The following is a 12152-nucleotide window of genomic DNA, read 5'->3' on the forward strand; positions in this document are numbered from 1 at the left end:
CAGCATACTTATTTACAATAACTCTCTCAGATGCTCCATTGAATAATGAGATACAATTCCACACCTGCTATTAGTTATTCAGCATGTACCTGATCTCAACTGGAGGTTACAAAGTGGAGGGCCAGGCATTTCCAAATTTGGTGAGGGAGCAGCCAGTCACAAAGAGATTTAGAAGTAGCTATCAGACCGATCCTCTCAATTAAAAGTAATGAGGCAAAAAGAAAAAAGATAAAGCCTGTCTCTTCTAGAATTCTATTCTATGGATCATGCTTTTATACTAATTCATATTGAGCTAGAACCCACAGCCCTTGGTCTCACTGGAAACACAAAATATTTCTAAATTAGGCACCAGTAACATCTTTTGCATAGAAAGCACCAAAACTCAACTAGCAGGGAAAAAGAAAGGAGATAATAAAGGCACGGTACCAGAGAAGGTGGAGGAATGACATGGACAATTGAAAATGTTTTTAAAAATAATTTTAAGAACTAGAAGAATTAAAGAGTGGGAATATTCAAAAACCATTTTTAAGCTGTTCTAATTGGATTTATGAAAACAGTGCAATTTTTCCCCACATGAGTTTGTAAAGTAACAAGACAGGACATGAGTGTAGCTCTGAAGAAGTCATATGGACTCGAAATGTTAAAATGGAAATATTTGCAGAGCTGTAGGAAAAGCGCAAAGGGGAAAGACTAATTGGTAACCCTTTCAGCAAGCTGATGCAAGTACAATGGGCCATATGGCCTCCTGTTCCATTAAACTAAAACTTAGTGATTGAGGATGAGTAGTATTGAGTCTGATTTAGGAGACTTCAATTCACCAATTCTGGATATGTCACAAAATACATAGCAGACAATGTAATGCTTGAAACCCATTCAATTTAAAAGCATTTTCAGGGCAAGGTGGGTGGGTGGGCTGGGGGAAGCTGGAGCAAACTGAAGCAAGGCCACTATATTAAATATATCTGGGAACCACAACAACAATCGAAAACTTGGGATTTATTTATGCCTTACCTCATCATACAATGTACCATTGACATCTGCACCATAGATTGGTGGGTTAAATGTGAGATTTTTCCAATACTTGCGCTCCAGATCATCAAAGTCTGAATAGCGTGGGGTGCAGTATCTGAAAGAGGTACACATTTAATAGCCAAAAAATGGAATAATACTAGCTGGACATAAATTTAGTTCAAAAATGAAAAAATGAGTTAAGCTTGACTTTTAGAGCTCATCAGCTAGACTGTAGAGCAGGAATAGCACATTTTGAATTGTTACTGTGGTGAACCCAGATAAATTCTCCCCTCCTCCCAGGTTTCCCACTCACACATCATTAAAAAACTCTAGCATTAGGAGTTAATAAAACCATAGGAAATTCAGCAATAGCTTTAATACTAGTAACCCAATAAAATTATAAAAATATTAAAATAATTTGTTTGTTGTATTTTTCATTCTCAAAATCAAAGAAATGGAGTATTAGCTTTACATTAATTAAAATACACATCTTTAATCCCTTCTCCAAAACTCATATACATTATTCTCCCTTTGCTTCTGCTCCCATTACCCATGTTAGAGAGTGGACAAACAATTTAACAAGCCTGACTGCCTAAATACAAGCCCCAGATTGAGCGATAAGGCTATTAAAGTTCAAAGGGCCAGGACACAACTAGATTAACTTGAACATCAAACCACAAAGCGCTATTTCATACTGTGCAAGCAGCTTGACTGTATTCAAATAATATCAACTCCAGGGCTTTGACCATTAAGGCTAGATTCAATTGGTGTTGCTTTAATTAGATTCGAGGAAGGTTACAGGAGTAGCAAATTCAAGAACTCTTTGAATCTGAGATCTTCAAACAAATCCCTTAATCTAGTCTGAACTCCTCCACAGCAATTTTTTGACATTCCATTTTCAAGTCTTCAAACTTTATAAAGCGAAGACATTAAAATCTCCCATTTCACCTCCTCAGTGCCCACAGCTAAAGGGATCTGACTGCAAAGATTGTTTCAGTCCTCTGTTAGTTAGGAAACCGTATGCATTTTTATATGGTCTTATCTCACAATACTGCCTCAGGGAATTCTTTAAAAAAAAAATCATTCTCCAGATGCTATACTTAGTGGTGTCTATAGATGCTATATGTTTACCTATAGATGCTATATATTTATTATATAGTATATGTTTAATGGAACATTAAAATTCCATAATGCACTTAAAAATAATATTGCTGGGAAAGATCATGGAAACCATTTATGAACCTACTTCCTAATATCTGTCATTTTTTGTTATTATTTCATGGGATGCAAGAGCCACTGGCAAGGCCAGCATTTGTTGCCATCCCTATTTTTCCACAACTGAGTAGCTTGCTGGATCATTTGAGGGGACAGTTAAGAGTCAACCACATTGCAGTTGGTCTATAGGTCAGGCCGGGAAGGATGACAAATCTCCTCCCCTTTAAAGGACATTATGGACCAGATGGGTTTTTACAACAATTGATGATGGTTGTAAGGTCACCATTTCTGAAACTAGCCTTCAATTCCAGATTTATTAATTCGTTGCATTTAAATTCTACTAGCTGCCATGGCAGGATTTGAACCCATGTCCCTAGAACATTAGCCTGGGCCTCTGGAATACCAGTCCAGTGACATTACCACTACACCACCATCTTCCCAGTTTACTTTATAATCAGAACACACAGATTGAGGGGACAAGTAGCCAAACTACAAACCAGGAGAGCCTAGGGATTAAAAGAACTCAAGTGGTGTGCAGAGGATTGGTGCTGGGACCACTGCTGTTCACCACTTACATAAATGACTTGAGCTCAAATTGGAAATACAATGAAGTCCTGCCTTTCAAAGGGAGCTACGCTCCTGCGAATTCTCGCAAAGGGCGAAATCGTTTATAGTGGGAGTGAATTAGATAGGTACCTGCCATCCCAAACTTTGGATGTTAATTGGGTTTTTTTGTGAGAGGCTTTCTTGTACTGAAGGCACCAGCTGACCCTTTCGCCATTAAACATGGTTCTCTCTCCAATCCAGTTTTCACCCTCCCACCCCCGTCCCTTTCCTCCTTATTTATTGCTTGCTTTCTCATGACAGAAAATTGAATGCAAAAAGCACGGTCTGGACCCAAGCCAGTTCCTTTCACTCTGCCATTTCACGGAGAGAGATGAGAACTTTCCAAGTTATTGACAACATCACATTATTGTCTAGTATGGAGGTAGCTCACCGCCTGTAATCCTGGCATTTAAACCATTACTCATTTCCCCAACATTTAACTACGGCCAAATGCCGGGGTCCTGTCCGTCCAGCAGCCCTTTTAAAGCCTCTCTCTCTAATCAGTGCTCTCTTCTCATCGCACCCAGCTCAGGGTGGTGTTGGACGAGTGAAGTTGTATGTTTAAAAAGTTGCTGCTTGTTGCTCTGTTACTGTTTGTTGTTGTGCAAGTGACAGTCAAGAGGATTGAAGTTGCTGCTGATGCTGGCCCTCTCTCTCACACTCTGTCCCTCTCCTGTTTGGACGAGAGTGAGAAGCTGCCACTACAACAGGGACCCTCATTGGTTGCCAGCAGGCCCGAGCAAGAGCTGAGAGCAACCAAAGAGACAGACTCTAACAACTGGGAGAAACATACACTGTTTAACTAACCTTCACTCGCTTAAAAAAACATCTCTATATAAATGTGCGCGCATACACAGCAAACCTGCATCTCTTTTCTCCCTTTCAGTGTCACACACACGCAGAAAGAACTGGCTTGTTACAAGAATTCGTTGTTTTTAGTTTGCTTAAATTGTGGATAGGCGAAGATTTGGGGCCGCAAAGGGTGATCGTGTAGTACTTTCGCGCAGGTAAGTGCAATCACGAAAGAAGTCACGAACTGCAGGACTTTAACGTAAAATTTCAAAATTTGCAGAGAACAGAGAAAACAGCAAATTAGTTAGGTATAGTTGATGCTGAGGAAGACTGAAAGTATAAGCCAACGTAAGTGTAAATGGCAAATAAACTTTAACATAGATAAAATGTGGGATGTTACATTTTGGTAGGAATAAGGAAGCCACATACTTCCCAGAGGAATGGGATGGAGAAGCCAAGGAATCTAGGGGTACACGTTCACAAATTAAAAGTAGCAATGCAAACAAAATAGAATGCAAACAAAACATTGGAGTTTGCTTCTAGAGGAATAGAATTTAAAAGTGGGGAAGTTTCATTAAACTTTTATAGAAGCATGGTTAAACCACACCTAAAAAGTGTGGTGTAGTTCTGGTCTCCACATTACAAAAAGGATATAGAGGCACTGATGGGTGGGGGAAAAAACCACAAAGATGATGCCAGAACTCAAGAGGTTACAATGATCTAAAGACTGAATAGGCTGTGACACTTTTCTCTAGAGGAGGAGGCTGAGTCTTTAAAATTATCTATGGGTTTCACTGAGTAGACATACAGGAGATATTGGCACTTGTAGGAAAGTAAAACATTATGGACTATAACTACAAGATAGTCACCAATAAATACAATAAAGATTACAGTACAGGACCACTGAGAGAGTGATTAAAACATGGAACTTGCTATCATGGAGTAGTTGAGGCAACCACTACAGATGCCTTTAAATGGGGAAGTTAGGTTAAGTACATGAGGGAGAAAGGAAAGGAAGGAGTTGCAGATAGAATTAAATGAAAGACAGTGGTTAGAAGGTTGTGTGGAGCATAAACACCACAGACTGGCCGGGGGTTGGGGGGGGGGGGGGGGGGGGGGGGGGGGGGGGGGGAGGGTGCAAAATGTCCAGTTTCTGCAGTGTAACTACTATTTAATCATTGTCTATGCTTGCTATCTTGCCACCTATGAAAATCACCTCAACTACTAACTGTTCTCCTGCTCATTACTGAAATGCTAGAGCACTCAAATAATAAGCAAATACCATGAGTTTGATGTACCACTCATAACTGCAGCTTAAGTCAGAAACTGAATGGACTCTTATTAGCACGCGATATAATTTATCCAAAGCTAGATACTTGAGAAACCTCAAAAACACATTTTGTACACTTCTAAAAAAAAAATTGTTGGCTTCTTGTGTAATATTGTTCAATTTGGCTAACAGGTTAATTTCTCTAACAATCTACTATAAGAAGCAGCAACAGAAAGAGGCTTTCTTACTTATCACTGTTAGCAATTTTTCGGAATTCGCGTACAGTGATTGGCTTCTTCTGGATGTTGTACTGTGTGAAGAGGCCTGACTGGCCTGTCACCACCTGTTGAATAGGGGCTGGAATCACCAGGTCATCAATGTCATCATAGCTTTTACAAGGCTTCCATTCTTTTGGAGGGACAACCTGTTAGAGACAAGGAGAATTAGCTAAATGTATGTTTGAAAAAAAAATAGTACACAGCATTTTATGCGATACAGCTTAAGAAATGTCACATGAGTAAACAGTATTGTAATGTACTATATCGCCTATGGCTTTGCTCATTGTGCTCCTGACACAAGACTGTTATATGTAGCTGCTAACATTAGCCATGTCTTTAAGATCATAACTGATCACGACAGTTTAACAGTAGCTACAGGTACTTGGATATGCCAGTCTAGAGCAGTAAAAAGCCTAAACTGGAACTGTAATGCCAGCTGCATTGCCACTTTTACAAATGTATTTTTTTTTAATGCCTATACTCCCACATGGATATCACCAAGTACAGTGTAATAGATGTCTGAACATCAATACATGATCTGAACACAAGGATCCTAATTATCAAATCTTAGGAATGTCATCAGTTATTTATCCCAAACTTCTTCCCAAATTATTCTGTGGATTAATTAGCTGTTCCCCAATACTGCACGGGATGCCTCAAAATATGCACATCTATTTGGAACCTTGGAGTTCCTATATTGTAAAGTGTTCCTTCACAAGATTAATTTAATTGAGACGTGAGATTTGAATATAACAGAACTCATCAAATAGAGATAAAAGCAAAATACTGCAGATGCTGGAAAACTGAAATAAATACAGAAAATGCAGGAAAAACTCAGCAGGTCTGACAGCATCTGTGGAGTGCTCTGAAGAAGGGTTATCAGGGGCTTGAAACGTTAACTTTATTTCACTCTCCATTGATGCTGTCAGACCTGCTGAGTTTTTCCAGCATTTGCTGTTTCTGTTTCAGATTTCCAGCATCTGCAGTATTTTGCTTTTATCTTAGAGAAATAAAAGACAAGACATTCAAAGAAACATGTACTAAGATTCATCACAAGCTATCTGTTTTAATGGTAACGATTGTCTTTTTCACCCTTATTACACATTAAAGTTGTAATTTCAATTACTATGGTAATCTAAAGTAACCAAGGTCATCAGCAACTGATGAAATTTGGGATGTTCAAGTTCCATTTCAGAAATCAACTAAATGCTTAATTCAGCATATAGTTTAGTTATTGTTTGATATTTTGAAGCAAAATTATTGCAGTATTATTCAACAATGGCACATGTTGAAAAACTATCATACACAAGTTAATCAAACTGGAGACATGCCAAAATTGAAAAGTGGCAACATTTAACATTTCACTTGAAAGTTTTGCGTTTCCTCTCTGTTGGTGTTGCTAAATAATACTGATTCCCTTGGGTTTGCATTACAAAATCATATCGCTTAAAGATCTACTCTACAGGGAGTGGAGGAGAATGGTAACCGTGGTGCAAAACATCTAAGACGCAGCTGCATCATATGCTAACAGTTTACAGGTAGCTGTGATGGTGTTACATAAGAAATAGGAGCAAGAGTAGGCCATTTGGCCCCTCGAGCCTGCTCTGCCATTCAACAAGATCTTGGCTGATCTGACTGCGGCCTCAATTCCACTTTCCTGCCTGTTCCCCTGATAACCCTTGACTCCCTTGTCCATCAAAATTCTGTTCTTACTCAACCTGGAATATATTTAATGACCCAGCCTCCACTGCTTTCTGGGGTAGAGAATTCCACATACTTACAACCCTCCAGAAGAAATTCCACCTCATCTCCACCCTAAATGGTAGGCTCCTTATTTTGAAACTATGCCCCCAATTCTTGGTTTCCACACAAGGGAAACAACCTCTCAGACCCATCAGAACCTTGTGTTTCAGTAAGATCACCTCCTATTCTTGTAAACTCCGATGAGTATAGGCCCAGCCTGCTCAACCTGCCCAACCTGCTCTCCTCATAAGACAAACCCCTCGTTCCAGGAATCAGCCTAGTGAGCCTTCTCTGAACTGCCTCCAATGCAAGTATATTCCTCCTTAAATAAAAGAGGCAAAAACTGTTTGCAGTATTCTAGGTTTAACCTTGCAGGGACCCCAGAGGTTTGCTTTTGGGCTCCTACATTTTATTAGACAATGAAACTAAGTACCACCATTTACTCTGCTGTTCAACATCCATATGTACAATTGCGAAAAGAAACGGTTGTAAAAATAAGTGACAAAATAATTTTAAAAAATACAGGACAGAAGAATAAATGGCACTGAATAACTATGGAAATCTTAAAGATTTACCAATAAAAATTGTATGTGATGGAAAAGGGATGGTGAAGAATTAAATATGCTTCGAACGAGACATCCAATAATTGTTAAAATTGACCATTTTATTATTGGGCTCTCGTATTGAACAATGGGTGGGTTTCAGCACTCCACCATGTCAGGTCAGATGTTAACTGAACATATTTGGCTGCATATTTTCATTCATAGTAAAAAATGGTGACAGGTTTTGTATGTTGACCAGAATTATATCAAATTCAGGACTCCTTGATTTTGTTTTCTTTATAAATTTAAGCATTTGGAGTCAAACGCTTACCGCTGAAGCTTCAGTCCAATACATGGGCTGATCCCATCAGTTTTAGTAAAACACCTATACTGCCTTCCACACAAATCCTGCAACTCAGCCCGGACCCTGTTCCCCACATACCCTTGCTCTTTTCTCTCCTCTACCTGATTCTTGCATCTTCTTTCTGGAAGGTTACTGCATAGCCACTGAATCAGGTCTGGAGAAAGCATCTAACCTGCGTACTGTTACAATGTTTGGGCTGCTCGCGTCAATGGATCTTCATAACCAGTCATCGGGACAATGTGGTCGAACATAAAAATTACAGCATGCTGGACAAAAGGAGATGGAGTATTGGAACAGTGACACTTTTATTAGGATCAATTTCTGTTTTGCGGGCATTTTTTTTGCTGCTATCAGCAAATTGGAAATGGTTCCCGAGTTCCTAGAATAACAAAAGAGCGTTCCAAGATAGATCACACTGGCTTAGGGCCTTATGAAACTGCACAGATTATACAGCCCTTGTGCCCAGCAATTGCCAAGATTCAAATCTGTACCCGCTGTGCGACAATCACAAGCTTCACAACTTGAGATAATAGTGTTTTGGAATTGGAAACTTCAGTACAAGTCATCCCCTGAAAGGAAAATACAATATAATTACGTGCATTTGTCAAGTTACCTTTGCAAGTCCAGCACGGTGGGCTCCTTGTGATTCTATATAAGCAACATAACGGTTGAAATTTTTGAACTCGTCTATTGTAGGATAAAAAGTCATTATCCGAGAGCTGGGATTGGGCATTGCAGAATCTGACGCCATGGTTGTCAAATTCAATCACCTGCAATGCAAACATTCACACAAATTGAGATTTGGCAACCCGAGATTACATGTGATAAGACATATTTGTTACAAATATTAAGAAGGGCCTATAACAAAATGACCTGAAACAGTTCAAGCTAAGGTTACCAGTGTCAACCGACCACTCCCACACTAGTGTATACAGAATCATAGCAAGGTATCCTACTTCTATAGGATTCATAAAATTGGTGGAAGTTCAAGAACAACATTTATTGTATAATTCTGCTAGCAATTTAGATGGTGAAACAGTGCATTATCCAGATATTTCAGCACCGTTATAAAACCAGGAATAAGGTCATAAAACTGGATATCTGATCGCTCTCCAGGAGGGAGAATCAGATTACCAGAGGGAATTAAAATAAGAAATAAATAATGGATTAATAAATCGCTCGGAAATCTTCGGCAACAAAAGACTGGAGCCGAAAACATATTCACCGCACTGACAAAAAGGCCGCTATGGGGTTGAAACAGAAATGTAAACTTTGCCTCGACCCATAAGCAAAATAAAAACGAGAAACGATGGAAGAGGAAAACATTTTGCATAAACGTCGCAGGATGCAAACCGCGAGAGGCAAGTTGCGATCTTAAGATAAAAGCAAGGATCGCAGACGGTGTCAACAAAGGGGAGCTGCTGGCTGTCTGCGCAATGTAAAGCGGCGCTGCAAACCGAGAGGAACCGGGGGGGGCGTTAAACCCACACCCTCGGTGGGGGGTGGGGGGGGGGGGGTTGGGGGCTCGGCATCTCCCTTTGTCTCCAGGCCGCTCTCTCCCTCTCCCCCTCCCTCTCCCCCTCCCTCCCCACCCGCTTTCATTTTCACTTGGCCTCGGAATCCAGCCCTGCCCGCCGCCTCTCCCCGGATCCCGGCCGCACCACCGCCGCCACTACCACCACCGCACGACCCTGGGCGAGGCAGCAGTTTGCAAACAGCCGGGGCTGGGCTGAACCGAACCGAACCGAACCGGGGCCGAGGAGCTTCCCTCACGGCCGTTTGCTCTTTAAATCGCTGCCCTAATTCCCTTTGTGGCCGCTGGGGTGGGGGGGGGGGGGGAGAGAGAGAGAGAGAGAGAGAGAGAGAAGAGTGGGGACGGCCCCGGTTCTCCCATTGTTTTACAAGGTGTCACCTGGGCTCAGCGCCTCACTGCCCACCCGAAGCCGGCGACGCTTTTCAGCGCAAAGGCGCAGGCCGCCTCCGTTCCGTTCCGCTCCACCACTCGGGGACAGCGGCCGCCGCTGATCGTGCGCCTCAACCAAACCTGCCCGTTTCCCTCCCCCTCCCCTCAACCTCCTTCATTCGGCCCTGCCTCTGCTGATTAGACAGCCCCGTACGGTTCACGTCATAACAACGCCAGCGCTTCGACTCGATTGGTCATTCGTCTTGTCAGTCAAGCCATTGTTCAAGCAAGTTAAGTTGCCGCAAGTTACGACAACCGGAAATCAATATTAATCTATTCATAATTTTAGATAATTTGGTCGATCGCGGCGAATCGAACCTCGAAGTTTGAAAAAAAAAATTCCTTCGCATGGTATCAGTAGAAGCTGATGCCCATCATTCCCAATCTTCGCCCGTTTCCTCAGCGCCTCCCGTCTACATTTGTTAAAAGAATGACATTTCGACCCGCCCTTTTCCAACCATTACCAGCCAATCAGCGCCCCGTTTCCCAGTACGAGCCAATCAGCACCTGGGTTGCCGCTACAAGCCAATCAAAAAATGCGTCCACCGCCACCAACCAATCAGCGGATCTTTCCCTACTGGCTGCCAGTTAGCACCTCTATTTAACAACAAGTAGCGGCCAGTGGCAAGAATTCAAGATGACTGAGGGAAATCAAAAAACTGAGGATGCTGGAAACCAAAACAAAAATACCTGGAAAAACTCAGCAGGTCTGACAGCATCTGCGAAGAAAGACTCCGTATGATCCTTCATCAGAACTAAGAAAAAATAGAAGAGAGGTGAAATATAAACTGGTTTAAGGGGGGTGGGACAAGTAGCGCAGGATAGAGGGCCAGTGATAGGTGGAGATAGACAAAAGGACAAAGAGGTGTTAATGGTGGTGATATTATCTAAGAAATGTGCTAATGGGGACAGTAAGGGTAGAAAACAAGACGAGCAAAGTACAGATAGCCCGGGGTGGGAGGATGGATTGGGAGTTTGGTGAGGAACAATGTAGCGCTTCTTCCCTTTTCTACCTTTCATCAAAAAGAGCAGTGCCTTTGGTAAGGGGGACCTGGTGAGTAAATTAAAGGTAAATTAAATTAAATTTAAACTAGTTGGATTGAACTGAAAAGTGCCAGGAATAAGGGAAAGTAAATAAAGTAATATAACTAACCAAAGGGGGTGGTGTGGAAAGGGGGGGGGGGGGGGAGGGGGTGGTGTGGAAAGGGGGGGGGGGGAGGGGGTGGTGTGGAAAAGGGGGGGGGGGAGAGGGGGTGGTGTGGAAAGGGGGGGGGGAGAGGGGGTCCCGGTGGGGAAAGGGGGGGGGAGAGGGGGTGGTGTGGAAAGGGGGGGGGGGAGGGGGGTGGTGTGGAAAGGGGGGGGGGAGGGGGTGGTGTGGAAAGGTGGGGGGGGAGAGGGGGTGGTGTGGAAAGGGGGGGGGGGAGGGGGTGGTGTGGAAAGGGGGGGGGGAGGGGGTGGTGTGGAAAGGGGGGGGGAGGGGGTGGTGTGGAAAGGTGGGGGGGGGAGGGGGTGGTGTGGAAAGGTGGGGGGGGAGGGGGTGGTGTGGAAAGGTGGGGGGGGAGGGGGTGGTGTGGAAAGGTGGGGGGGGAGGGGGTGGTGTGGAAAGGTGGGGGGGGGGAGGGGGTGGTGTGGAAAGGTGGGGGGGGAGGGGGTGGTGTGGAAAGGTGGGGGGGGAGGGGGTGGTGTGGAAAGGTGGGGGGGGAGGGGGGTGGTGTGGAAAGGTGGGGGGGGAGGGGGTGGTGTGGAAAGGTGGGGGGGGAGGGGGTGGTGTGGAAAGGTGGGGGGGGAGGGGGGTGGTGTGGAAAGGTGGGGGGGGAGGGGGTGGTGTGGAAAGGTGGGGGGGGAGAGGGGGTGGTGTGGAAAGGTGGGGGGAGAGGGGGTGGTGTGGAAAGGTGGGGGGGGAGGGGGTGGTGTGGAAAGGTGGGGGGGGAGGGGGTGGTGTGGAAAGGTGGGGGGGGAGGGGGTGGTGTGGAAAGGTGGGGGGGGAGGGGGTGGTGTGGAAAGGTGGGGGGGGAGGGGGGTGGTGTGGAAAGGTGGGGGGGGAGGGGGTGGTGTGGAAAGGTGGGGGGGGAGGGGGTGGTGTGGAAAGGTGGGGGGGGAGGGGGTGGTGTGGAAAGGTGGGGGGGGAGGGGGTGGTGTGGAAAGGTGGGGGGGGAGGGGGTGGTGTGGAAAGGTGGGGGGGGAGGGGGTGGTGTGGAAAGGTGGGGGGGGAGGGGGTGGTGTGGAAAGGTGGGGGGGGAGGGGGTGGTGTGGAAAGGTGGGGGGGGAGGGGGTGGTGTGGAAAGGTGGGGGGGAGGGGGTGGTGTGGAAAGGTGGGGGGGGAGGGGGTGGTGTGGAAAGGTGGGGGGGGAGGGGGTGGTGTGGAAAG

General features: G+C 44.5%; 1 protein-coding gene across 3 annotated transcripts in view; it reads right to left on the bottom strand.

Annotated features, from left to right (window-relative positions):
- The window catches only part of LOC121289047 (lysine-specific demethylase 4A-like), an 85658-nt gene that overhangs the window by 60534 nt on the left and 12972 nt on the right, over window positions 1-12152 (bottom strand). The window contains exons 1-4 of one of the 3 annotated variants that reach the window (XM_041207981.1): window positions 10103-10196; window positions 8435-8591; window positions 5143-5318; window positions 1012-1126 (exon numbers count right to left, since the gene is read on the bottom strand). In XM_041207981.1, the coding sequence (XP_041063915.1) occupies window positions 1012-1126; window positions 5143-5318; window positions 8435-8572 (429 nt within the window). In that variant the 5' untranslated portion in view covers window positions 8573-8591; window positions 10103-10196. Of the gene's footprint in view, window positions 1-1011; window positions 1127-5142; window positions 5319-8434; window positions 8592-9733; window positions 9884-10102; window positions 10197-12152 lie in introns of those variants that run through there. The other 2 variants (XM_041207979.1, XM_041207980.1) reach the window with 2 other exon arrangements.

Source organism: Carcharodon carcharias, chromosome 16, assembly GCF_017639515.1.
Source record: "Carcharodon carcharias isolate sCarCar2 chromosome 16, sCarCar2.pri, whole genome shotgun sequence".
NCBI classification, from domain to species: Eukaryota; Metazoa; Chordata; class Chondrichthyes; order Lamniformes; family Lamnidae; genus Carcharodon; species Carcharodon carcharias.